This window comes from Balaenoptera acutorostrata, chromosome 8 (genome assembly GCF_949987535.1).
Source record: "Balaenoptera acutorostrata chromosome 8, mBalAcu1.1, whole genome shotgun sequence".
Classification (NCBI taxonomy): Eukaryota; Metazoa; Chordata; class Mammalia; order Artiodactyla; family Balaenopteridae; genus Balaenoptera; species Balaenoptera acutorostrata.
The window spans coordinates 41384578-41411476 of NC_080071.1; the positions used below are offsets into that span (position 1 = coordinate 41384578).

General features: G+C 36.5%; 1 protein-coding gene across 4 annotated transcripts in view; it reads left to right on the top strand.

Moving 5' to 3' along the window:
- Positions 1–26899, top strand: part of UBE2E3 (ubiquitin conjugating enzyme E2 E3) — a 91366-nt gene extending 64467 nt beyond the window's left edge. For 3 of the 4 annotated variants that reach the window (XM_057551810.1, XM_007190385.3, XM_028168599.2), the window contains exons 4-6: positions 20416–20548; positions 24471–24618; positions 26261–26899. In XM_057551810.1, coding sequence (XP_057407793.1) covers positions 20416–20548; positions 24471–24618; positions 26261–26358 — 379 coding nt within the window. In that variant the 3' untranslated portion in view covers positions 26359–26899. Of the gene's footprint in view, positions 1–20415; positions 20549–23685; positions 23896–24470; positions 24619–26260 lie in introns of those variants that run through there. The other variant, XM_057551811.1, reaches the window with a different exon arrangement.

A 26899-nucleotide genomic window follows, 5' to 3' on the forward strand; every position in this document is an offset into this window, starting at 1 on the left:
AAAGAACTATTTTGTTGCAGTATTTGTGTGCATCCTCTTTAAGGGACAAAACCATTTTCAGCAATGAAAATTTAAGCCTCCAAGTGAAAAATTTCTAAGGTACCTGCTGTTCTATGATTTGTATGATGCAAGGATATGTATGAAAGTATATATATGGAGATAGGCAGACAGACATAGATATATAAGGTATATAAGGATGGATGTATAATGATATATATAAAATATTCTTATAAGAATGTATGTATTTGTTATACACACACACTCATAAAACATTCCTTTTCCTGGGGTATTCTTTTTGCTGTTACAATAGCTCTTACAACTAGTAATTTTTCTTTTTTTTATGCGCAAGAATTTTCATCATTCTATTGATTTTTAAATGTGTTCCTAAAGAGTATGAGTTCACTTTAAAATAATTATTATTGTTAATACAAGTTTTACTTTATATGTTCCCAGGGTTCTTGGCAATGGCAGTATGGGGAAAAGAGGAGGGTCACATAATGGGCAATATATGCTTATAACGAATTTTTTTAATCCTTCAGTAGTCAGCTGTCTTTGGATTCAAGATTTATTTTATGTGATATTGAACTCTAGAGGTATATATTAAAGTAAGTATATACACACACACTTAAGTAAGTGTATATATATATCCACATACATACACTTGAAGTACGTATTTATACTTATCTATATATGTAAGTCTCCAGTGTGGTAGGTAATATCAATACAGTACATTTTTTAAACAGCAGAGACATAATCATTTTCTTGAGTAGTATCATTGAAACACCAAATTTTTAATTGAAATGAACAGGATGGAAGTACTGGATACAACTGGTACCACCTTGGACATTATAATTTTTGGAAATGAAGAACAAAGTTGGAGGACTCGGACTACTTGATTCCAAGACATGCTGTATAAAGCTATAGTAATCAAGATAGTGTGGTATTGGCATAAGGATAGACATACAGATCAGTGGAACAGACTTGAGAGCCCCAAAATAGATCAACACAAAAACGGTCAGTTGATTTTTGACACATGTGCCAAGGCAATTCAGTAGGGAAAGGATTTCAACAGATGGTGCTAGAATAACTGCATATCCACGTGCAAAACAGTGAGCCTTGGCCTTTGCCTTGCGTCGTGTATAAAAATTAACTCAAAATGGGTCATGTCTTAATGTAGAGGCTAATGTAATAAAACATCAAGAACAAAACATATGAGACAGTTTTTATGACCTTGGATTAAGCAAAGATTTCTTAGGCCTCAAAAAGCATGAAATAAAAGAATGAAAATGGGTAAATTGGACTTCATCAAAATAGAAAACTATTGAGAAAATGAAAAGTCAAGCCACAAACAGGGAGAAAGTATTTGCAAAACCTGTGTCTGATAAAAGACTTGTATCCAGAACCTATAGAGAACTCTTATATCTTAATTATAAGAAAAAGAAACCAATTCAGAATGGGCAAAAGATTGAGTGTACATACCACCTACAAAACTGTATAAATTCCAGTGATGCTTAACATTATTAGTCATGAAAGAAATGTATTTAAAATCACACTGAGATACAACTACACACAGACTAGAATGGTTAAAATTAAAAAAAATCATACTAACTGTTGGGGAGGATGTGGAGTGGTTGGAGCTGTCATACGTTTGCTGTTGAAAAGGCAAAATGGTGTATCCACTTTGACTAATAGTTTGGCAATTTGTTGTTATAAACGTACACTTACCGTATGACTCATTGTTCGGTTTGAATTGTGCCCGCGCCCCCCACCCCCCGCCAAAGGTATGTTTAAGTCCTAACCCTCAGTACCTCAGAATGTGACCTTATTTAGAAATAGGGTCATTGCAGCTTAATATAAGGTCTTACTTGAGTAGGGATTTCTTAATCCAATATGACTTGTGTTCTCCCAAGAAGAGGAGAGAGACAAGGAGGATACAGAGGGGAGAGATGGACTGCTGAGGATTACAGACACTAACATCAGCTAAGAAAAAGACATGGAGCAGGTTCTTTCCTAGAAGCTTCAAGAGAGCATGGCCCTACCAACACCTTGATTTCATACTTCTAGCCTCCAGAACTGGAAGAGAATAAATTTCTGTTGTTTAAGCCACTCAGTTTGTGATTCTTTGTTATGGCAGCTCTAGGAAACGAATACACCCACCAATACCACTTACAGGCATTTACTTAAGGGAAATGAAAACATGTTTTTACAGAGATGTACTTTGAATATTTACAGCAGTTGTAGTCCTAATAGCCAAAAGCTGAAAATAATCCAGTATCTACAAACTGGATGAGTGAATAAAAATTGTGATATATCTGTGTAGTAGAATGAACTACTGATACATGCCACAACGTGAATGAGTCTAAAGGGATTATGCTAAATGAATGAACCCAGTCTCAAAGTTCTGCTTACTCTCTACTTCTACTGATATGACATTCTAGAAAAGGAAAAACTCTGATGGCAGAAAGCAGATCGGTAGTTCTTAGGGGATAGGGGTGGGGAGAGGAGATTAACTGCAAGGAACATGAGGAAACTCTTGGGGTAGTGGAAATGTTCTCTATGATGATTGTGGTGATGTTACAGGACTATATATACTTGTTGCAACTTAACCAGTTGTCTGCTTCAAAATGGTGAATTTTATTATAAATTATAACTCAACAAAGCTGATTAAAACATGTAAAAAGGAATATAATAAGTGGTCCCATTGAGTGTATAATGAATATGCTTTTAGATTGAACGAAAAAACATTTAAAGATTGTACAGATCGTACTTTTGGCCACCGTAAAATTTGTGATAACGGTGTCAATTGTAGAATCGAAAAGTGCTGTATCTCGATAACTTGGTAGTGAAGATCGTGTACTCTAGAAAAGGATTCTGGTGATGATGAAGACACTGATGTCAAGGAGCTGAATAAAATTTTAATGAAACATGAGTAGAGAAAAGCATTATTCGCAAGTTAATTTCTTATTTTATTGGGTGATTTTAAATATCTCAAAACTAGTGAATATTTTAAATGGCTGACTGTTTCCTTGACATTCCTAAAAATTGATGTAATTAGATTGGAGGGAAAAAAATTTTTTCTCTTTGTACTGGGAAAATGGTGGATTGCCTTATATTCAGGCATGCATAGAGCCTTCTGTTCTACACAGTTAAGCAGAGTTGATACATCCTCCTTCATCCTTCCATGGGACATTGAACTGTCTATAGTTCTGCACATGTTACACTGTGTTGCAACCATTCTGTAAATTTAGTTATGTGGCATTTTATTTATCTTTTTTATCCCTACCACGGTCTACAGTGCCTGATTTCTGATGTACGTTAAAATAAAAAATTGGTGGATAGGGCAAAAAATATTTTTATGAAGAATCAATCTTGTGCCATGATGCCTTTTATCATGCTTGACATTTACTCAACAAGCATTTTATTAAATGTTATGTGGAAAGCATTATACTAGCTGCTTTGGGACGTATAAAAATGCTATAACATCTAAACTTCTAAGGTTAGAAGAAATTGTAATCTCTATTTAGTGTAAAGTATAATATAAAGGATGAGGGTGAGTAGTCACTAGAGCTTTCAGGTGTATCATAGGTTAAAATACTGGAAAAACTGTTTAGCCTGATGACAAAGGAAATCACTTTTCAGCAACTGTAATATTCAAAGTAATCATAGTTTAAATGTCATTTAACAAAACAGTTTCTGGGATTTTTATAAAATTATTCTCCTTACTATTATATTGTTAGGTTGATCAAAAGAGTTGGACTGTGCAGTAAATGAAATAGTTTTTACCTTGGAAGAACGGGAGACTTGAATTTTCATAAGTAGGCTCTTAGAGTTTCCTTCTGATGCTTCAGCACATTTCCTTTCTCTAAAGAAGTACAGTGAAGAGTAGTGCTTCAAAGATTCACTGGCATTTTTTTTTTTTTCCTTTTTAAAGTAGATTTTAGAGTGTTTAATAGCACTTGAGACAAAGCCCTTTACCTCTCCTCATAGGGGCATTGAACAGTAATGGAAGCTTAGTATGAAATATATTTTATGTACTAATGGTTAAAATGGATGTCAGGGTTTTCTGTGAGTGCCGTGAAACAAAAGGATTCTTAATACTGCAAATTGTGATAAGGTTTTGTCAAATAGAACTACATTCATTCCATGGCTGATGCTTTCACTCGGTGGATTGAATGACAACCAAGACTTGGACACGAGGCAACGTAGCCTAGAAGAGCATTGGAGTGTGAGGCAGAAGACTTCATCTCTCATCTGGGCAGACCTTAGCACTATTGACTTAGTGCTATAATGGTGCCTCTCCCTTAGGCAATAGAAAGCGATTGGAAATGAGAAGATACTTGTGAAACCTTCTGCTATATCTGTCAAAACTAAGAAATTAATACTGGTAAATTATTACTAACTGAACTGCAGGCTTTATTCAGATTTTATTGTTTTTTTCACTAATATTCTCTTTTTGGTTCCACGATCCATTCCAGATACCACATTGCATTTAGTTGTCATGTCTTTTTGGTCTAACACATCAGTTTTCAAGAATATTTTAAGTCTTCCAGATGTTTGAAAATTAGTGTTTGACTTGTCTCAGGAAACAGAATATGTACTGAGCATCACTCAGTCTTGTCCTGTTAGCTCAAGGCTGTTATTGTGTAACATGTTGCTATTCGGTGCCTTCAGGGGTTGTTTACATGTTTCATGTTTTCTGCCTTGACCTCAAGCTGCTGTGCTCTTCTTCTGGTTGGCCCTCCATCTGTGTAACCTAACTAAAAAACCAAACAGCAGTGTGTATTAAATTAGTTCAGAAGGAGGGAGAAGTCACTTTAGTATTAGGGAGGGCTTTCTATTTATTAATTAATTCCAATAAAGTATATTAAAAGAGACAGGGATGATCATGGAGGTGGGAGAAATGGCATGAGCAAAAACATGAGGAATTTTTCCGAGGATTCCAGAGGATTTCCAAGCCTTCCCAATACAGTTAGTTTGCTACTTCCATTCTTGTATTGTAAGAACGATTGCTTAAAAGGGCTTGTTGAATGATTGGATATGGGGCCTGGAGAAGAAGGAAGTTTAAAACTCAAGTCTGTATAACTTGAACAATAAGTGAAAGTGCTATTTTTTTAAATAACATTTATTTTCTGATTATAAAAGTATAATTATTATAGAATATTTGATAATCAAAAGCAAAAATATACATAATAAAAAACAACTGATTTCAGTATAGACATAACCACTGTTAATGTTTCCATCTATCCTCGTTAAAGTATGATATATATACATATTTTTTACACTTTGATTACTACTAATACAGTGTTGTGACCTTTTTGCACATTAATCTGGTATGAGCATTTTCTAATGTCAGTAAATCTTCAGAATCTTGATTTTTAGTGACTATTATAGTTCATTGAAAACCACGTCATTTAACTATTACCATTTTGTTGGATATTTGAGTCTTATTGTTAATTTGCTTTGAGCCTCCTTGTACAAAAATCTTTATCCACATCTCTGTTTATTCTCTTAGGACAGCTTCTTGGAAGTGGGATTACTGATCAAATGGCTCTTGAGACATGTAGCTAACCTTTAAAGTTATACTCCTCTCTCCTCCCATCAGTAATGTGTGAGCATGACTGTTCCTCCCACACTTTTGCTATCAAGTACTATAATTTTTGGTCTTTAGAAGGGCCAGGTTTTATTTTGAAGATTATTTTGACCTTGTTGAGTTTGAGGTGACAGTTGGACAGATAAGTATAACATTCAGTAAGTAGTGCTTGAAGAAGCAGAGTGATAAATGCAAAATATGCATACTGCAATTAAAGATTTAGAAACCATCTATATGTAGTTCATGTGAAATAAGTTATCTCTAAGCAATAAATATATATAGTGTGTGTAATGATATCTGTGGTATATATAACAAAAAGTAGGGTAGTTAAAGACTGATGAACTTTAGGGCAAACCCAGATAGTAAGAGATGGAAGTGGGGGAAAAAAGGATCTTTCAAGGTGATAGAGAATGCGGGGTTAACATCAGTAGGAGGTTGTGTTTTCTGTAAGGTCTTACCCTAAGGAGGATTTTAGCTTACGGTGCAGCAACTGCTTTTGTAATTTCACATTTCTAACCTGGTTTCAATATTCCAGTGTTATGCCAATAGAACTGTTTTATGTCACATAGATTAATATATTCTTGATCTTCTTAGTGAACCTTTTGCTGTTTTATATTCTTTTAGATGATATTATTAAAGACCCCAAATGGTAGTTGCAGGTCTGAAACTGTTCAGGTCTGTTTTAAAAGTATTTTATAGCACGGTGGTCATAATAGTATCTAGTGATGTTACTGATTAATGTTCTAGACTTAATGATACATGTTAAATGCAAAATATACTATTTTAAATACTATCTTAAATAGTATTTTACCCATCTCTAATTGCTCTACTCGGTGTTTATGATTTTAAGTCTGCTTCTGCTTTATAATCAGAGAGGGAGGGAAATGGCAAGAAAGCAGAGAACAGCAAGAGCAAGGATCTTAAACTATCATAAAACATTTTACTTTCTCTATAGGCAAAATTATTTGTGCCTTATGTGAGTAAGAATATTTTTGAGACATTTTCTCATTTGACCATTTTTTTTTTTTTTCAAGTTGTTGTATTCTGCTGCTTATCATTGTAGCTTTTTGAGGTGGTGATAGGGAAGTTGTCCAGGGAGGCTGGCATGCCCCTGGCTGAGCCCAACCAGAGTAGCATTACCTTCATAAATTCACTATAATCCAAAGATGATAATGAGTTTTGGCAAGAAGCTATCATAGCCTGTTAACATCTGTCTGCACAATAGGAGTAACAGTTACACAGCCTAGATAATTATGTCATATCTGAGAATTAGAATATTTTCTTACGTTTCTATTCTGCCATTTCCCATTCTTCTGCATATCAGATCTCCTGCTCCCCCAAGTCGTTTTGAGTCTTGGCTGCACTTTGTATCACCTGAGGAGTTTGAAAATCTCTCTAAGCTCAGATCACACAGCACACTCCCACACTGATTAAATCAGAGTCTCTCAGGGCTACAGCCTAGGAATCAGTAATTTTTAGAGCTCCGTGGGTGATTCCACTTGGAAGCCAAAGTTGCAACCCATGGTTTCAGCTGTAGTAATACCATCAGTGAACTTAGTAGTTATCTTTTTTTTTTTTTTTTAATATTTATCTATTTGGCTGCGCCGGGTCTTAGTTGCGGCGTACGGGATCTTTATTTGCGGCAGCTTAGTAGTTCTTAAGAGGGTTGCTTATTAAAATCATCTGGGAGTTTTTCTCCACACTGTTCCTTCCCTCCCTCTCCCCTTATTACTGGAGTGAACCAGTGTCAACTGACAGGAGTATAACCCACTCCTTAGATGTGTTAGGACAAAAAAAACCAAACAAACAAAAAAACCAAAGGATCAGTTAAGTACTCATTTTCCTATACTCTTTCTGGGAGATATTCCGCTTATGTAAGTGACTTTGCATTTATCCAGTATTATTTCATGTTAATAATTTTGTGGTGTTTGTTTAGTATTTGTATAATGTCTGTGAGGGCAGAGGTCATGTCTATTCTGTTCATCACTCTATTTTCAGTATCTAACAGTGCCCAGCATATAGTGGTTACTCAGCAAATGTTACAAAAATGAATCATTAGCCCTGAGTTTTGGGAGTACCTTATTTACTGTTTTATATCTATATGTACTACCTATATTATAAAGCTTTATAATTACATTATCTGCTAAGGAAAAAGATCTTCCATAAAACAGAACATAAACAGGAAATAGATTTATTTAATTTTGCAAGTTTTTTGCAGGTCAGGGATTGTGTGGATTATTAAATTTTGAACAAAGATGTGGCACACAACACAATTCATACTTGGCTCTCAAATCAAACTTCAAAACAAAACATATAGAAAAACTAAAAAAACCAACAGGTACTTTTAGAGTTTGTGCTTAGTTTAAGCTATGATAAACTAGACTAGAGCTTGGTACATTTATCAGCTTGTTAGTTGTATTTTACCCAGTCATAGTCTGTCTTAAAGTAGAAGGTGGTAAATTAAAATGACATGATCCTGTCAAATATGGTTGACTTGTGATACAGATTTACAGTGCATTGGCAAAATGGCTTAAATTTTGGATGAGCTCTAAACTTTATAATGTGCAAAGAATGGGAGAAAGGATGTTACCTAAGATATCTAAAAGCTGTTATTAAATCTTTGTTATTCCAGAATTAGGGAATCTCTAGTGCCAGAGTGCTAGGATTGAGGATAACATAGCATATCATACAAATTCACTCTGCCTATTTAAAAACCTTTATGGTTAAGATTTTCTCCTGTGGCCTTAGTGCTTTACTCACTGGGTTTTGTGTTGTTTTCCCCCCCCACCCCTTACTTTTAAAATTAAGAAACAAGTAAAAAAAAATACTTTTTTTTTATACATAGTGAACAATTCAGAATAGAATAGAAGAGAGTATACAGTGAAAAGTAGGTTTTCTTTCTACTGTAGAGAACTATTCTTAGAGGAAACCACTATTACCATTTTCTTGTGTATCTTTCCAGAAAGAGTCTGTTTATATTGTCAGCATACACATGCAGATAGCTTTTCATATCCACTGTTCTGTACCTTCCTTTTTCTTTCTGTTTCTTCTTTTTTCTTCCCCCACCAACCCCATTTAACATATGTCTTAGAGATCTTTCCAAATGCCTTTTTTATTTTCCTCACAGTGAGCTGGTATGATCCCCATGTCCTTACCAGATGAAGTCTTCCTTAGTCTATAACATCCTTTTCAAACCCAGCTTTCCCCCATATCTCTTCATGTAATTAATCTCTCCTCTGCTTTGCTCCCATTTATTTTTTTTGTCCCTCTATTACACACCTGTCACAGGTCAGCCATATATTATCATGACTTATGTGTGGTTCTCTCATCCCAGGTGTCATCTCCTCATCTCACTCTATTCTTTCCACAGTCTGGCTCATCCCATCTTTAGGACTTTAGTTACCACCTGTGTACCAAGGTCTCCCAAATTTATATCTACAGCCCACCTCCCCCCGCCACACACACATGTCATTGACATATTTATTTCTGTGTATCTCAAAGGCAGCTTAATCCTAGTGTGTCCAAAACCAGCTCCTTTTCCATTGTCTCTATCTTAGTAAAAGGTATCTGTATCCATCTCAGTTGTACAGTCCGGAAAACTATGAACTATTCTTGATATCTCCTTCTCCCTCACCTCCCATATTCCAAAAACATAAGTTTGGTTGATTTTTTACTTCCTAAATCCCTCTCAAATCCATCCTCTTCCCTTTATCTCTGATATTACCTTAGTCCAGTCTGCCATAATCTTTACCTGAGTTATCACAGTAGTCCACTGACATAGCCTCTCTGGTCCTCTTCCAGACCATTTTCCACACAGCAATATAAGGAATGTTTTCAAAATGTAAATATTAGTGCGACCCCCTTCCCTGCTTAAGATAATTTTGATGTCTCCCTGTTGCTTTTAGGATAAAGACAAGATCATTAATATAGCCTAACAGGGTCCTGCACGGATATTTGTTACTAATTCCCTCTTCAGTTCATCTCTTACTGCACCCCACCCCCCAGTTCTCTTTGCGTCTACCACACTAGACTTAACTTCCAGGCGCTGCCGTTCACCTTGCTCCTTACTACCTCAGGGCATTTACATATGCTGTTCAGTCTTCCCCAGCTCTTCCCTTTTACCTTCTCCTAGTTAACTCCCACTTAGTGTTTCAAATATCATCTCAAACATTGGTTAACTCTGTGAATCTTCCCTGAACTTCCTGACTAGGTCACGTCTTCCTGTCACTCAGCAAAGTACATATACCTCTCCTTTGTAGCACATTTTCTGCTGCATTTGTGTGTGTGCTAGTATTTGACTAATCACTATATACCCAGGTAGGCAGTAATCTCCCTGGAGGCAGTGGCCTTTATATCTTTAGTTTCCTGCACAGGTGCTCAGCACAAAATAGTAGACACTCATATCTTTAATGAATACATGAATGAATTTGTTTCTGTTTTCTCCATTGACTCATCTTGTGGAAACTATGCAAAATTTTGCAAAGGCTCAAATACATATTTCAGGTTCAAAGTGAATCCATATGCTCAACAAGGCACAGTATGGCTTAATAAGCAATATGTACCACAGACTTCCCAAGGCCTTAAGTTTACCAGAAAGAGGTCATTCTGGGGGCAGGGAATGGGAAGATAATTGTGAACTGCTAGCAGATTTCTAGGTCTATTTTGTAGTTAGTGGAATTATTTGCCTGTATTGTTTCCTAAGCCATTTCCCTTCTCCCATTGTCTTATATTTCCCTAATAAATGATCTCCTAATTAATTTCAACCTAGAGAAATAAAACTTTTCCCAAAGCAGTCAGGAATAGACCTTTTCACTTATAAAACAATTGAAGTTCGGAAAGAAATAATAAAGATATGGTTAAGATTGTATTCTCTCTAGATAGACGGACTGTGTCTGCCTACCTATTAACCATGAGAATTTAGGGGAAGCTGTTTAACTGCTGTGAGCCTTGGTTTTCTCATCTGGGAAGCTGGGATAGTTACGGCATCTATCTCATAGTATTACTGTGAGGATTAAATGAGATAGACAGCATTTAACATAGTGACTCCTGGCAACATACAAATGCTCAGTCAGTGCACATGGTTGCTGCTGTTGCTGCAGCTGCTGTTCTTGTTGGGACACATTTTCCCAGTACAAAGGTTGTTTAGTCTAGTTCACACATACCTTCTCCCCCCACTCCACCTTCCTGTGTCACAAGGAAGGTAGAACTCTATAGGCTTCAGCCAAGAGACAGTAGAAGAGACTAGGAGGAGAAAGGGTGATGGGTGTTTGCATTAGCAGTTTGGAGGGGAGGATAGGTATTCTTGATGTCTCCATTAGTAAAAGAAAAGTCTGGATCTTCACATACATGGTACCTCACTTAAAGTTATGGGGGAAATGGTTTAAATTGACTTGTGAGCCAACATTGAAACCACCATTTATATTACTGTGGTTAATAGTGATCCAAAGTTCCAAATTACCTGATTTTAAAACACATTATTGTGTTTCAAACTCTTTCTATAAACCAACACTTAAAGAAACAGTTAGTACTTTTTGCTTTAATATGGAAACATTTACTTGTTCTAAACTTCATTTGTATTTTTTTAAATTAATAAACGTTATTTTTAGAGCAGTTTTAGCTTCACATCAAAATTGAGCAGAAAGTACGGAGTACCCACCCATGTACCTGCTGCCCCACACGCACACCTCCTCACTACCAGCACCTCACACCACCAGTGCACCTGCTACCATGGATGCACCTGCGTTTGACACACTGTTACCACTCAGCGTCTTTAGTTTACGTTAGGCTTCACTCTTGGTGTTCTGCATCCTGTGGGTTTGGATGACTGTATAGTGACATGTATCCACCATGGTAGTATCATACAGAATAGTTACACTGTCCTAGAGATCCTGTATGTTCTGCCCGTTCACCCCATCCTCCCCATTAAACCCTAGCCACCACTCATCTTTCTACAATCTCTATAGTTCTGACTTTCAAGAATGTCATATAGTTGGAATCATACAGTATGTATGATTCAGATTGGCTTCTAGTAATAGGCATTTACGTTTCCTCCATGTCTTTTAATGCCTTGTTAGCTTATTTATTTTGACTGCTGAATAATGTTCCACCATCTGAATGTATCACTTTATCCATTCGCTTACTGAAGGAGATCTTGTTTGCTTCAGAGTTTGGGCCATTATGGATAAAGCTGCTATAAACATTCGTGTGTAGGTTTTTGTATAGGCATAAGTTTTCAGTTCATTAAGTACCTAGGTGCACAGTTGCTGGGTTGTATGGTAGGAGTATGTTTAGTTTTGGAAGAAACCGGCAAACTCTCTTCCAGAGCCGCTCTGCCATTTTGTGTTCCCACCAGCAATGAATGAGAGTTCTGTTGCTCCACATCCTCGCCAGTATTTGGGGTTGTCGGTGTTCTGGATTTTGGCCATTCATATGGGTGTGTAGCGATGTCTTGTTGTTTTTAGTTTGGGGTTCCCTGATGATGTTTTAGTCCATTTGGACCGCTCTAACAGAATACTATAGACTGGGTGACTTATAAACAACAGAAATTTATTTCTCACAGTTCTGGAAGCTGGGAAGTTCCCGATTTGGTGCCTGATGAGGATCTGCTTCATGGCTCGTGGATGGCTGTCTTCTCACTGTGTCCTTCCATAGCAGGGGGAGCAAGGGAACTCTGGGGGTCTCTTTTATAAGGGCACTCACTCATGCCGTTCCTGAGGGCTGCATTCTCAGGACCTAATTCCCTCCCATAGCCACCCCCTGCCCCCCGCCACACACACACATATACCATCACGTCAGGCGTTGGAATTTCAACATGAACTTTGGGGGTGGATGGGAGACAACTCACAAACACTCAGTCCACACCAAAATGTGATGTTGAACATCTTTTAATATGTTCTTCTGCCATCTGTGTATCTTCTTTGATGCGGTATCTTTGTTCATGTCTTTTGTCCATTTTTTAATTAGGTCGTTCATTTTTTCTTTGAGTTCTAAGGGTTCTTTGTGTATCTTGGATAACAGTCCTAATCAGATGTGTCATTTGCAGATATTTTCTCCCAGTCTGTGACTTGTCTTCTCATTCTCTTGATGTTGTCTTTTGCAGAGCAGAATATTTTAATTTTAGTGAAGTCCAGCTTATCAATTATTTCTTTCCTGTATTGTGTCTTTGGTACTGTATCTGAAAGGCATCACCATACCCAAGGGCAACTAAGTTTTCTCCTATATTATCTTCTAGGAGTTTTGTAGTTTTACATTTTATATTAGGCCTGTGATCCATTTTCAGTTTATGTTCGTGAAGGGTGTAAAGTCTGTGTCTAAATTTCATTTTTTTAACATATGGGTGTCCAGTTGTTGTAGCACCATTTTTTGAAAAGACTGTCTTTGCTCCATTGTATTGCATTTGCTGCTTTGTCAAAGATCACTTGACTTTATTTATGTGGGTCTATTTCTGACCTCTCTGTTTTGTCCCATTGATCTGTCTATTCTTTTGCCAATACCACACTGTCTTGATTACTGTTGCTGTATAGTAAGTCTTGAAGTTGGATACTGGCAGTCCTCTGACTTTGTTCTCCTTCAATATTGAGTTGGCTATTCTGGATCTTTTTCTCTCCATATAAACTTTCTAATCAGTTTGTTGATATCCACAAAATAATTGGCTGGGATTTTGATGAGTTTGCATTGAATCTGTAGATGGGAAGAACTGACATTTTGACAGTATTGAGTTTTCTTACCCATGAACATATAGTATTCTCCATTTATTTAGTTCTTCTTTGATTTTATTTGTACTTTAACAGATTTTATATTAATATATAGTATTTTAAAATTTAGTCATGGTGGATAAGGTCTATTGAAGTTATACCAATATGGCATCTTAGTTCAAGCTCTTTCATTTCTGTAGCCGTAAAATTAAACCCATGCTTAAATAAGAACTTTGTATTAGTAATTTTTTTTTAAATGCACACTACATACACAGGTATATTTTAACAATTTAATGGTTTAGAATGGGACACTCACCATTACACCACTTTTCATAGTTATGTCCGTCTTAAGTCAGACATATCTTATATTCTTTTCTCCTTGAATTTAATTCAGCTCTTCTTAAGATTGCCATAGGGATAAAAACCATACAGATTTTAGTGTAAATCGTTGCATTTGGCTTAGTATGGGATTTAAAAATTGTATAAAAAAGCATTGTGTTAAAAAAAGGATATTTGTAAAATTGAATCTGTTATTAAATTAAGCATTTGGGAGTTCTTGTGGGAAATCACTCCAGTGCTGTAAAAGGCTAGTGTTTATGACCCTTGTAGTAACAGTAATTTCTGAACGAATATTCAAGTGATGAGAAAATGGATTTTGCTAAGATCAGTCCTCTTGCTGCTAATGTTTAAAATATTGTTACTCATTAACAATAAGAGCAGCTAGTAACAGAAAATTCCCAGGTGCAAGTTTGTCACTCTATCTAAACTTTCTGCCTGCTTTTTACTTTTGTTTGTTTTGTGCAGAAGCTATAATAGCTTATGGGAAACATGGTATTTAAAGGGAGGAAAGTAATGTTTGCAGGGGGAAAACAGTAAAATAAAAGTACTACTCTTTTTCTTAGTGGTATTTAAACAAAAATTTACATCCTCAATTCTGGAATTTAACAATTGATCTTTCTTTTTGGCATTAGCAAAATATTGAGGTTGCAGTAAACAAAGTCCCTGTTAACTTTGTCTCTGCTTTTTCATAATTTGACTCAGAACTGGAATGAATTTTACTTCTGCTGTATCAGTGAAGTAAATTACTAAGTAAATTAACCCTTTTTTATGAAATTAATACATGTTTACCCCACTATCTGAAAGTAGAGTGTTCCTATAAAACCTTTTGTAAGCCTAAATGATGTAAAGCGAAGAAGCAGTTACCTTAGGACACATCTTGCTAATGGCTGCACAAAATAAATCGAGATAAAGCACAGATACTCACAGACACACAGTTCAAAGCTACGGAGGCTTGATGCTGAGATGCTGAGTGTAGTTCCCCGGGAAGGAGCTTGGCAGTGCCGCTCTCCCTGCCTCTAAAATGTTCACTGCAGAACAGACTGAACGCTGTTTTTGCTTTTCACCTGTTTTTGTAAAAGCAAAAATCTTCTTTAGATCTCTTTTGGTTGGTGAAAACAGGTACTAATGTAAGTCTTTCGTAAGAGCAAAGTGGCATAAAGTGAATTTTTTAAAAGCAGGGGATACCCATTTAAGAAAAAGTTCCCTTTCTGCTTCCCCCTTGCCTCTTTTCCCTTTCCTCTGCCATTAAACATGCTCTATGACAGGGGTCCCCAACCCCCGGGATCTAATGCCTGATGAACTGAGGTGGAACTGATGTAATAATAATAGACATAAAGGGCACAGTAAATGTAATGCACTTGAATCATCCTGAAACCATCCCCCCTACCCCCGGTCCTTGGAAAAATCGTCTTCCACGCAAACGGTCCCTGGTGCCAAAAAGGATGGGGCCCGCTGCTCCATGAGATCTCTCTTTCCTCTCCCCTTGGGCAGATCCCACAACTCTTTCGTCACTTTGAGTTATTAAAGTACATCTGGGGCTTCCCTGGTGGCGCAGTGGTTGAGAATCTGCCTGCTAATGCAGGAGACACGGGTTCGAGCCCTGGTCTGGGAAGATCCCACATGCCACGGAGCAGCTGGGCCCGTGAGCCACAGCTGCTGAGCCTGCGCGTCTGGAGCCTGTGCCCCGCAACGGGAGGGGCCGCGATAGTGAAAGGCCCGCGCACCGCGATGAAGAGCGGTCCCCGCACCGCGATGAAGAGTGGCCCCCACTTGCCGCAACTAGAGAAAGCCCTCGCACGAACCGAAGACCCAGCACAGCCAAAAATAAATAAATAAATAAATAAATAAATAAATAAATAAATAAAAATAAAAAAAAAATAAAGTACATCTGATTTTCAGGGCATAAAAAGCCCATTTCACCGTAAGTTGAAGAGCCTGGTCCACATCTTGCAGCCTCATGGAGCTTCCATTTCTAGTGGGAGACGGACAATAATAAGTAAGATAAATAGATAAAATATATGTTAGAGAGTGATAGAGGCTATGGAGAAAAAATAGAAAGGCGGGTGAAATGTGTGGAGACCGTGTGTGACATTTTAGGTAGAGTGGCCAAGAAAGGCCTCGCTGAGAAGGTGGCTTTTGAGCCAGGAAAGACCTGTAGAAGGTGGTGGCGCAAACCACGTGGCTATCTTGAGGAAGAGCATTCCAGGCAGAGACACTGGTACGGAGACCCTGAGGTGGAAATGTACATTTTAGTTGGAGAAACAGGTTGCTATAGCCAGTTGAGCAAGGAAAGGAGGAGCAGATAAGAAGGGTGGTAGTGGTGATGGTAGCAGCAAATGATACAGTGCCTTATAGGTCAGAAGACTTTGACTTTAACACAGAATAAGGAGGTAAGCCGTTGGAGGGTTTTGACCAGAGTTCCGTGATCTGATTTACTTATCGCTCTGCCTGGTTGTCATTGAGAATAGACTACCGTGGTGGGGCTTAGGGTCTCAGGTGGAAGCAAGGAGGCTATTGTAATTAACCAGACAGAGAATGCTGGTGTTTTCAATGAAGGTTGAGGTGGTAGGAGTAGGGAGAAGTAGTAGAATTTGAGGTATGTTTTGAAGATAAAACCAGTGGAATTTACAGGAGGTGGGATAGAAAGAGTGTTGTCAAGGGTGAGGTCTAGGTGTTTGCCCTGAGGAACTAAAGAGTTGCCATTAGCTGAATTAGGGAAGCTTGTAAGAGGAATTGGAATATCTGGGATTCAGTTTGGGGCATGTTAAACTTTTCAAAATTACTGGATACAAAATATTAGATTTCAAAATAAAGAGGGCTTAGTAGGCATTTAGATGTATAGCTCTGGAATTTAGTATAGAAATGTAGGCTAGAGATACAGATTTGTAGGTTCAGAGCTTACTGATGCTATTGGAAGCCATAAAACTGCAGGAGATCAACAAAAGACTAGATGTAGTTAGGAGAAGAGGTTTAAGGACTGAGCTCTGGAAGATTGGCAATACTTAGAGGTTAGGGAGATAAGGAACAGCAATAGTGACTGAGAAGGAGAGGCCAAGAAAGTTAGGAGGAAAACCAGTAAGTATGTTATTCTAGCAACAAAACAGAGAAAGTATATCAAGGAGGAAGAAGTGGCCAACTGTGTCATATGTTGCTGGGCCAGTCAAATAAGATGAAGATTGAGAAATGAGCATCTAGTCTAGTGATGAGGTCATTGGTGACCTTGGATGAGAGCTGTTTCAGTGGAGTGTCGGGGGGTAAGAGCCTGTTAGAGGTAATTGAGATGAGAGCTGGAAGGGGTAGAGGAATCGTGGTTAGTTTTTAAATAAAGATTGGGGAAATGGCACTGTAGTATTCTTGTGGGCATGATTCACCAGAGAGGGAAAAATAGATGATCCAGGATGGAGTGTAGAATTGCTGGAGTGTTGTCTTTTTGGAAAAGAGAAAGAGAGAAGATTGAGAACTAGTGAAAAGGTGTGGCTAGCACCTATCTTGAGATTGTCAGCCTTTAGCACCCATTTTCTACTCAGCTGTGAAGCCTCAGTGGCAGGTCAGTTACTAGCCTATAAAATGTTACGTTTGAATTAGGGTGGAGTCAGTCGTGCCTCCAGCACACCCGCACACCCCCTCCTTACCACCCCCAGCCCCCCATCTTGGTTAGCAGGTGGCATCTTTGTGAGAAGGAAAATGGAGACTCTTATTCCAGACAAGGCAGCCAACAAGAGGTGGATTTTTAGCCCTAACTCACCTTAGGCTAGGTTCCTTAGAACACAGCCATAAGCTGCAACCCTGCTAGGTCTACTCCAAAACAGTAGGGAAAGTCACATTTCATATCCTGCTGCAATAACCATATCCTTAGTGTCTTGTAGCAGAATAGCATAACTGAGAAGACAGCAAATTTAAGAACCAAGAACTTGGTGTGGGAATTCCAGCTCTTCTACCTACTGGCAGATGGGAGTTAAGATGGATCGCTTACTTTCTGTGAATTGGTTTCTTCAAGTGTAAAAGGAGGGGTTTGGCTTCAACCAGATCCTTTTCATGCTGAAATTCTGTGATTCATTAAAATATAGTAATCCCCAGCCATCTGAAGCATAACATAGTTCTTCTGCCAAGAACCAAAGAATATCACCGAGGAAATTTGGTTTCTTTGGAGAATTGCTCTCCTTGGGTTCCTACCCAAGTAAGTATTTGCAAAATTTGACTGGAGATTAAATTACACATAGTAGCACTGAAATTATAAGAGGGAATATAAATATAGCAAAACTATTGAAGTCAATAGAGATTTATTCAGACTTTGTCCAAATTCTCTCTGAGTATTTTGTAGCTGTGGGGCGTATGGAAAGTTATTTAACTCTCTGAACTTTAGTTTCCTCATCTAAAAATAGGAATATAATAATAGTACCTAATTCATAGATTTGTAAGGAGAATTAAATGAGATATGCACTATGGTGCTTTGACAAATGCTTGGCTTATTATGGAGTAAACCTTAGCTGCTGCTGTTATTATTATTATCATCATCATCATCATCATCATCATCATCATCATTATTATCATCAGTGTGTGACATGTGTAGTTTAAAACATTTTAGTATAGCAGGTGTACTATAAAAGTCTCATACTATAATTTAGTTTTATAACGATTACTTTGAGTCATCAAGGGAAAAATTAACTTAGAAAAGGAAATGCCATTGAATCAGTTTAAACTTCTCCTTTTTTTAAACAAAATTGGTACTTCATTTTGTATGCTTTTAGTTACAGTGAAAATTCCCTTGGGGAATATACCTGATTCTCAGATGATGACAGAACAATGAGCCATTACTGTAATTAGTTCCAGTTGCTGTGTATACTTAAAACTTAGAAAATAGTATTTTTCAAAAGTGCATTTTCCCTAAATAGGCCATAAAAGTAAGATTTTATAGTTCATATATATCTGCCTTAAAAATAGGTTTTTGAAACATCCTGTAAACATTTTGATTGTACTGTCAAGTTTTCTCCACCCTTTCTGTATGAACTGTTGTCAGAGTGATTATTGATAGCATCGCCTACTTGATGTTTACAGTCTGCAGTGTATGTTTTACAGAATTAATAAGCTATAGTTAAATCATTTAACGTATACCTGAATGTCCTATTGTAATTAATGTGGTTGCTTTATCAATGCTGGTTTGCACTTATTTTAAATCAAACATGCAGATCATTTTTAAATTGATGGTCATTTTAAAAGAAGAAAAACTTTATACATACCTTAGTGCAGAAAGTCAAGTTAGTCTATAGTGTAAAGGTTAGAGAAAAATGGAAGTCTGTAAGGTAAATTTGAAAAGGGTTTAAGGGGTATTGGATGTGTCTTACTAACAAACAACTGTGAGTTTAGACTTTGAATTATCTCTCGTAGTTTATAAATGAAATGATGGTGTTGAACACAATGTAATGTACTTGCGGTTTAATAGCACCTAGCACTCAGACCTTGAACAACATTCCCACTAAAAGGAACCAGGGCTCCTTGAAGAAATGGCAGATTCCAAGGATGGGAGCCTGGAACATATCGTTAGGCCAGAAAGTAAGGAAGTGTTCAAAAAAAATGATGGTGGCCTATCACAAGGATACAGGGTCATTTTGAAGGTGTTCCCAGTGGCCAAATCTGGGGTGATTTGAGTATCAAAATAATTAAATTCAGTAAGGATTCTAAATCATTAGGAAAAAAGATAGGAATCCATGAGACCTCACCAATAATACACATACATATTCATAGAATCAGGAGAAGAGAGGGCTCAGGGGCCAGCTGGTAAATGTGGAGGAAATGCTGACGTTGGAAAATTATGATTTTATCACTATCATAGTAAGGTTTAGTTTAGCCAAGAATCACAAGTCGATGTTAAATCTAGGGGAGAAATTCTGATGAAGAGTGGGGTATTTGCAAAGGTTGCTTATTAGTTGCAGTAGGAAAATTGGACAGCACTTGATCTGGATAGTGAAAATTAACATCACCAGTGTGCCTCTGGATGTGACAGCCTGAGAAGAACACAGCATCACTTATGTTCTCTTCTAGCCAGGACTGAACTACCTGCATCTAATCATAAGGAAACATCAGACGAGTTCAAAATGATGAGCATTCTATTAAAAGAAAAACTGTATTCTTCAAAAATATTAATACTATAGAAGGCAAAGGAAGGCTAAAAGGCTCTATATTAAAGGAGACTAAAGGCACAGGATATATAGATGGTCGATCCCAAGACTGGGATCTTGTATCTGGAGGAAAATTAAGATTTTTTTCTAAGGCGTAATTGGTTCAGTTGATAACATTTTGCAGATTGTAGGTATTGTGTAGATTTTACTTTTACTGAAATTGTAGCTATATTGCAGTTGTATTAGAAAATGCACACTGAAATATTTATGGGGAAAGGGCCATGATACATTCAACTTACTCTCAAATGGTTCAGAAAAAAAAGCACTTTGTGTGTGTGTTGTGGTGTTGTGTATGTGTGTGTGGTTTTTTTTTTTTTATTTTTAGGAGGAGGAGATGGAGAGGGAGAGAGAGGGAGTTGATAAAGCAAATGAGCAAAATGGGATTCTGGATAAAGTTATACAGGTGTTCTTTGTTTTTGTGATTTTTCTGTAAGTTAGAAATATTTCCAAATATGTTTATACACACATGCGTGCACAAGTGGGTTGAGACGTATTTCTTTTACACTTATCTCTTCTTGTTCTCGTTTGCTAATTTACCTTTGATACTTAATTGGTTTAAGATGTTAAATTCATTGATCACAGATATACACATTGATTTTTAATTTCTTTTAAATAGTGCTGGGCCTAAAGGAGATAACATTTATGAATGGAGATCGACTATACTTGGTCCACCAGGTTCTGTATATGAAGGTGGTGTGTTTTTTCTGGATATCACATTTTCATCTGATTATCCATTTAAGCCACCAAAGGTAAGAACCTAGAATTGCATTCTTTAATACTTATCCTTTTCCACAGTCAGTTTATTCTAGGGGATGGACGCAGTTATTTTTATTTAATTGTTTTTCATGGCTTATACAGAAACTCTCATGTAACCAAGGATTTTTAAAACTAGAAGTAATTGATTTGTGTCTTTTACAAATAACTTTGTAATCAGCGGAGAGTTTGTTAATTGTAAATGAAAGTATGCCACTTTGCACATCAGTAAGCACATAAATTTTAGATTTATGATATGAGAAAAAGTATCTTACGAACCTTGCTTAAGAAACCTGTTGGGATAAAAAGTAAATTTGTCTGACAGCTTCCGGAAAGAAGAGTTAAGTAACTTGAATCTTGTGTGAAATACCTTATCTTTATAGATGAGCAAAGACTAGATACCTATAGCACAGAAGAGGGAACTAATACTATTTAATAAACTTTTTTTGTGCTCTCTGTAAGTATGATGCATTAGTGGGAGTGAGGGTGGCTGGCTGACTTATGCCTCCTGTTGTCTCTGAATGTGAATTAGGTGGATAACAGCGAGAAGGGTTGAGTTGTGTCTTGTGATCACTGGCAATTATTTTTCAAGTCTTAAACATAGCAGTTACTTGAATAGCTTCCTCTTCTGACTTCTCCCAATAAAATGGTCAAGCCAGCAGTTTTTACCATCAGTATTAAACCTGAGCATAATTATGCTGTAGTTAGAAAGACTTCTGACATGTCAGGGAGAAGTGTTATCAAGCCTTTAACTTTTAGCATAGTTCCTTATGTTCCCTTCACTATTTAAAATATATGTAGCGATTTAATGCCTGCCTCACATGCATGTGTGTTGTTATGTGTGTGTGTGTAAAAATAAAGGATTTTTTTTTTTTTGAAAGGAGGCAGATCATTTCTCCCTTATCTAACAAGGTAACAACAGTTCCACCTAGTGGTATTTACCTCAAATTGCAGATACCAAGTTTCCCTATCACCTAGAGGTATTGGCTCTCAACTACAGCTGTCAGTTTTTGAGTGCTTTACTGTGTGGTCCCATCAGAACCTAAGATCTTTAAATGATTGTCTTATTTAATGTTCTTGGGTATGTCGAGTATCTCTTGCTAGATCAATCAAAGAAAGGGACAAAACCCTCATGTTAATAATACTGCAGATTGTATTCACATTCAAAATGACACATGTTAAATGCCAATATATCATTAACTATTCAGTTTGCCTTCAGTGCTTAAGTTTTCTGTATTATAGCAAACAAAACCTTAGCAAAATAGCACATGACTGTATTTATAGTGAGGCTTATTTCTACTTTCATCATGTTTCATATTGGAAATTGGTTCTAACATGGTAGCAAAATTAGAAAAAAAGTTTGCAAGATATAGTTTTTATGAAATAATTTTTATACATGAGGGAAAATTTGTTAAAGGAAGAGACATTTTTCTTGGAATCTTTTAATGGAAAATAGAGATTGACTAGCATAGTTCTGTATATGATTTGTCATAATTATTTTGGTTAATATGATGGCTATTTATTAATTTAGCATGTTAATTTTTTCACTAAAGTCTCAATATCTTTATTTTCTAACCCTTTAATGTTGATTCCTTCCTCTTCCCTAAGATATCTTATGCAGTATTATGAAGCATTCTTCAGATCTATAGTTGGACAAGTGAAAAAGAAATAAGACTTCTGCTGTTATCTTGGTTTAGGTATAATTATTTCTCTACAGTTCTGCTTATTTTTGAAGTTCAGATAAGGTGTTGAACTTCTTGAAGAATAATAGAAATTTAATTCTCTTCTGTTCATTGATTGTTAAAAGCTGAAAGGAATCAGAGTATTAATTGTGTTTGTAAGCCATGCATATCTATTGAGTAGTCAGCTGTCAACGATATGAACATACATTATTCCCATATTCTGGAGCAGGGCTGTCTAATAGAAATATAATGCAAGCTACATGTGTAATTTTTTATAGAAACAGTGAAATTAATTTTAATAATATTTTACTTAATCCAGTGTATCCAAAAATATCGTCGTTTCAACATGTAATCAGTAGAAGCATCATTAGCGCCATATTTTACATTCTGTTTGATATTGAGTCTTTGAAATCTGGTATGTATTTTACACTTTTAGCCCATCTTAATTCTTGTAACCACATTTTAAGAGCTCTGTGTAACTAGTATGTACTGTGTTAGAACAGTTCTAGAGTTATATACAGTAAGTCCCTCCTTATCCTCAGGGGGTATGTTCCAAGACCTTCAGTGGATTCTTGAAATCATGGAGAGTACTGAACCCTATATGATGCTATTTTTTCCGATGCATAAATGCCTATGATTTATAAATTTATAAATTAGGCACAGTAAGAAATTAACAATAACTAATAATAAAGTTAGAGCAGTTACAACAATATACTGTAATAAAAGTTATGTGATTGTGGTCTCTCTCTCTCTCAAAATATCTTGTACAAACTTAATGCCTCTTCCATCGTAACTAAGCACTTATGCCTGTAGCTTTTTCAGCTTGAGGTACAACAGCAAAACTAGCACAAGTGTTTTTTTCCTTTTACAATTTCATGGATAGAAGACTCATTCTTAACCATAGATCTTAGCAACCTCAGTGTAGAATTTTTTTTCCTGCCCTTATTAAGTCAAAAACTTTCACCTTTTCACTTAAAGCAAGAATTTCACAGCTTCTCTTTGGCAGATCTCAGTTGCCAGCATCACTGCTGTTGAGCTTTGGGGCCATTATCAAATAAAGTAGGGTGACTTGAGCACAAGCACTGCGATCCCGCAGCAGTTGAACTGATAACCAGGATGCTACTTAGTGGACTGACTGGGCAGGATTATGCTGGACACCCAGGCAGGGTAGAGCAGGGCAGGGCAAGATTTCATCATGCTACTCAAAACAGCGCAGAATTTAAAACTTATGAATTGTTTATTTCTGGAATTTTCCATTTAATATTTTTGGACCCCAGTTGACCTCAGGGGTCCAAAACTGAAACCATGGAAAGCAAAACTGTGGATAAAACGAGTACTACTGTGGTCTCTTTCTCCTCCTTCCCCACTACGCCAGTGGTTTCTTTCTTGTTTTTAATTATGCGTCCTTGTCAGAAATACACTTTTGAGTGCTTTAAACATTTTCTTCCCAGGCTCCACTTGGGAGATCACAGTACATAGCTAGTTCCAAGGGATCAGGAACTGTCCTTTTTCTTTGCAACTCCAAATTAAGAATTAACCACCCAATTTGTGTTTGTGATTGTTTGAAACTGGTGAGTGTTTGTTTCCATGATTTATTCTCTTTTTTCACATATCTCAAGGATATAATAGTTTCCTTTATTCAGTAGCTTAAGACCTTACTTGTTTCATTTTACTGTCTTAGTCTAACAAGACAGTGAGCCATTTGTGGAAATGAAAGTCTGAGAAATAGAAAGGCTGGTGATTTCACCAACCTTCTCCGGTATTTTCGGACACATGGCAAGAGATTAGCTGAGTTGGTGACCTTTTTCTATCAAGAAACTAATGTAACTTTAGTTTTATGTTTAAAAAAATTCTTCACTAGTTTCTCTTACCTTTGGCACCCAAACGTTTCTGTTCTCCCTCACTTCCTGTCTTTAAATAGTGGTGTGTGTGTGCACGCCCACACACTCATCCATAGAATCACCGTATCATTTGTTTAAACAGTTCAGCGACTCATTTGGTTTAAAAGCAACATAGTTCCTGCTATACTGGGTAAAAACAAAATTTCTCTGAACTGAATTAAATAAAACCATTTAATTTTGCTATTACTTAAACCTAGTGTTTGTTAGCTCTTCAATGAAATTATATGCTATTTGCTATGATCTGTGATATGTTCCACTTCCTTTTTGCTAGTGAGAGTTTTAGTTGGTAACAAAGCTTTTTATTTTCTTTCTGTCTTCAATGTCACTGCCCTTAGGTTACTTTCCGCACCAGAATCTATCACTGCAACATCAATAGTCAGGGAGTCATCTGCCTGGACATCCTTAAAGACAACTGGAGTCCTGCTTTGACTATTTCAAAGGTTTTGCTGTCAATTTGTTCTCTTTTGACAGACTGCAACCCTGGTAAGCAGATTTTTATTAACACATACGATGAGGCTACAAAAACAGTGCATTTTTTTCAGTTTAAAGTGAATTTAAGAAGTAAATGCTGTTGGTAGAAAGATCAGCATGAAACACTTTTTGAGGAAATTATCCATGCCATTTCAATTAGAATAGACCAGAAGTTTCACAATAGCTTCCTTTAATTTGTTAATAGCATACTACCCTATAATGATTTTCTCCCTGTCATTGGTGACTCTCTGTTTTCTAAATTAATGGAGTTGTACAAACCACTTTTGACGGGAGTAAAGTAATGTTTCTGACACCACTGCCTCCTTCTCTTGCTCCTTCCATGCTGCCATTTGCTTTAACGCAGTCTCTCAGTAATGATGGGCTTCTTGTTCTCCCTTCCTTTTCGGATTATGGTTGGTTGTATTAGATGTGGTAATAGTCGATATTAAAATGATAGCCGATGAGAGAGTTAGACTAGATTATGATTATAAAAACTCAGAGATAAAGTCATTAGTGTGTAATCTGGAAGAAATGCCTAACTGCCACACATGATCTTTAATGTGGGTAGCTGACTTGAAAAAATAATGTTTAGACCTGGGATTTCGCATATGCTCTCTTACTAAGTGGTCATTTTTTAAAGAAGTTGGCTTATTTTTTCTAAACATTTAATCAATCACCAAAGGTTATTACTATTATATTAGGCCTAGCAGTTATACATATACCCAAAATACATTGATTGATTGATAGATAGATAGATAGAAGGATAGATAGAACGATATATAGAAGGATATTCATTGTGGCATCTTTTATTAAAGCAAAAGATTGTAAATAACCTACATATCCATTAATAGAGGATGTAGCTTAATGAGGTAGCTCTATGTGAATGGATAGAGAAAACTCTCTAAGATATGTTAAGTAAAAAAGCAAGGCACTGAAAAAAAACACACATGCGTAACAATATTCTAAATGCTTATAAATGTGTATAATGTCTCTGGGTAGAAATGCTGTGAACAGGTATAAATTATTTGCCAGGAAGAGAAACTTCTGAGTAGTTGGAGTCAGGAGGGAAGAGAGCTTTACGTTTTACTGGCTGTTGTTTGGTGTACTTCAAATGTAGTACATAGTACACCTTTTTGAAAAATAAATTCAAAATAAAGTTTACATCTCAGATTCAATTTCTCACTCAATACTATTTAAAACAAAATGGCAAGTAAGCTTTCAAATGGAGGTAAGGGTAATGATTTAAGTCGTGTCATTGTACAGAATGAAGGAAATATTTCATTCTGAATCGCATTGCATCATAGGATCTGAGTTTGGGAAAATTAATTTTTAAATATGCGTAGAAAAACAAATACAATCATCTAGCACACTTTTATTGTTCAATAAAATGCTAAGAGTGAAAAATAGTTTTTGTATATTAAAGGCATACACATTTTTAAAAATCAGATTTATTAACTCAACATTTATTTTTTAAAGAGGTTTTTCTAATTTGAATATAAAGATGATTATGTTACTTTAACATTTTTCTTTTGAGAAATTAGCCATTATATATCAAGATGCTGCTGAAAAATCAACATTTCAATTCAGTAGACTATTAGAACTGAACCTTTAAGACACCATATAATATCTTTTAATGTTCTTTCCACTTTTCCAGCGGATCCTCTGGTTGGAAGCATAGCCACTCAGTATTTGACCAACAGAGCAGAACATGACAGGATAGCCAGACAGTGGACCAAGCGATATGCAACATAATTCACATAATTTGTATGCAGTGAGAAGGCGCAGAAGGCATCTTCTCACTGTGCTGCAAATCTTTATAGCCTTTACAATACGGACTTCTGTGTATATGTTATACTGATTCTACTCTCTGCTTTTATCCTTTGGAGACTGGGAGACTCCCCAAAAAGGTAAATGCTATCAAGAGTAGAACTTTGTAGCTGTAGATTAGTTACGTTTAAAACGCCTACTTGCAAGTCTTGCTTCTTTGGGATATCAAAATGTATTTTGTGATGTACTAAGGATACTGGTCCTGAAGTCTACCAAATATTATAGTGCATTTTAGCCTAATTCATTATCTGTATGAAGTTATAATAGTAGCCGTAGATGACTAGGAATTATGTCATTTGTATTAAACCCAGATCTATTTCTGAGTATGTGGTTCATGCTGTTGTGAAAAATGTTTTACCTTTTACCTTTGTCAGTTTGTAACGAGAGGATTTCCTTTTACCCTTTGTAGCTCAGAGAGCACCTGATGTATCATCTCAAACACAATAAACATGCTCCTGAAGGCATA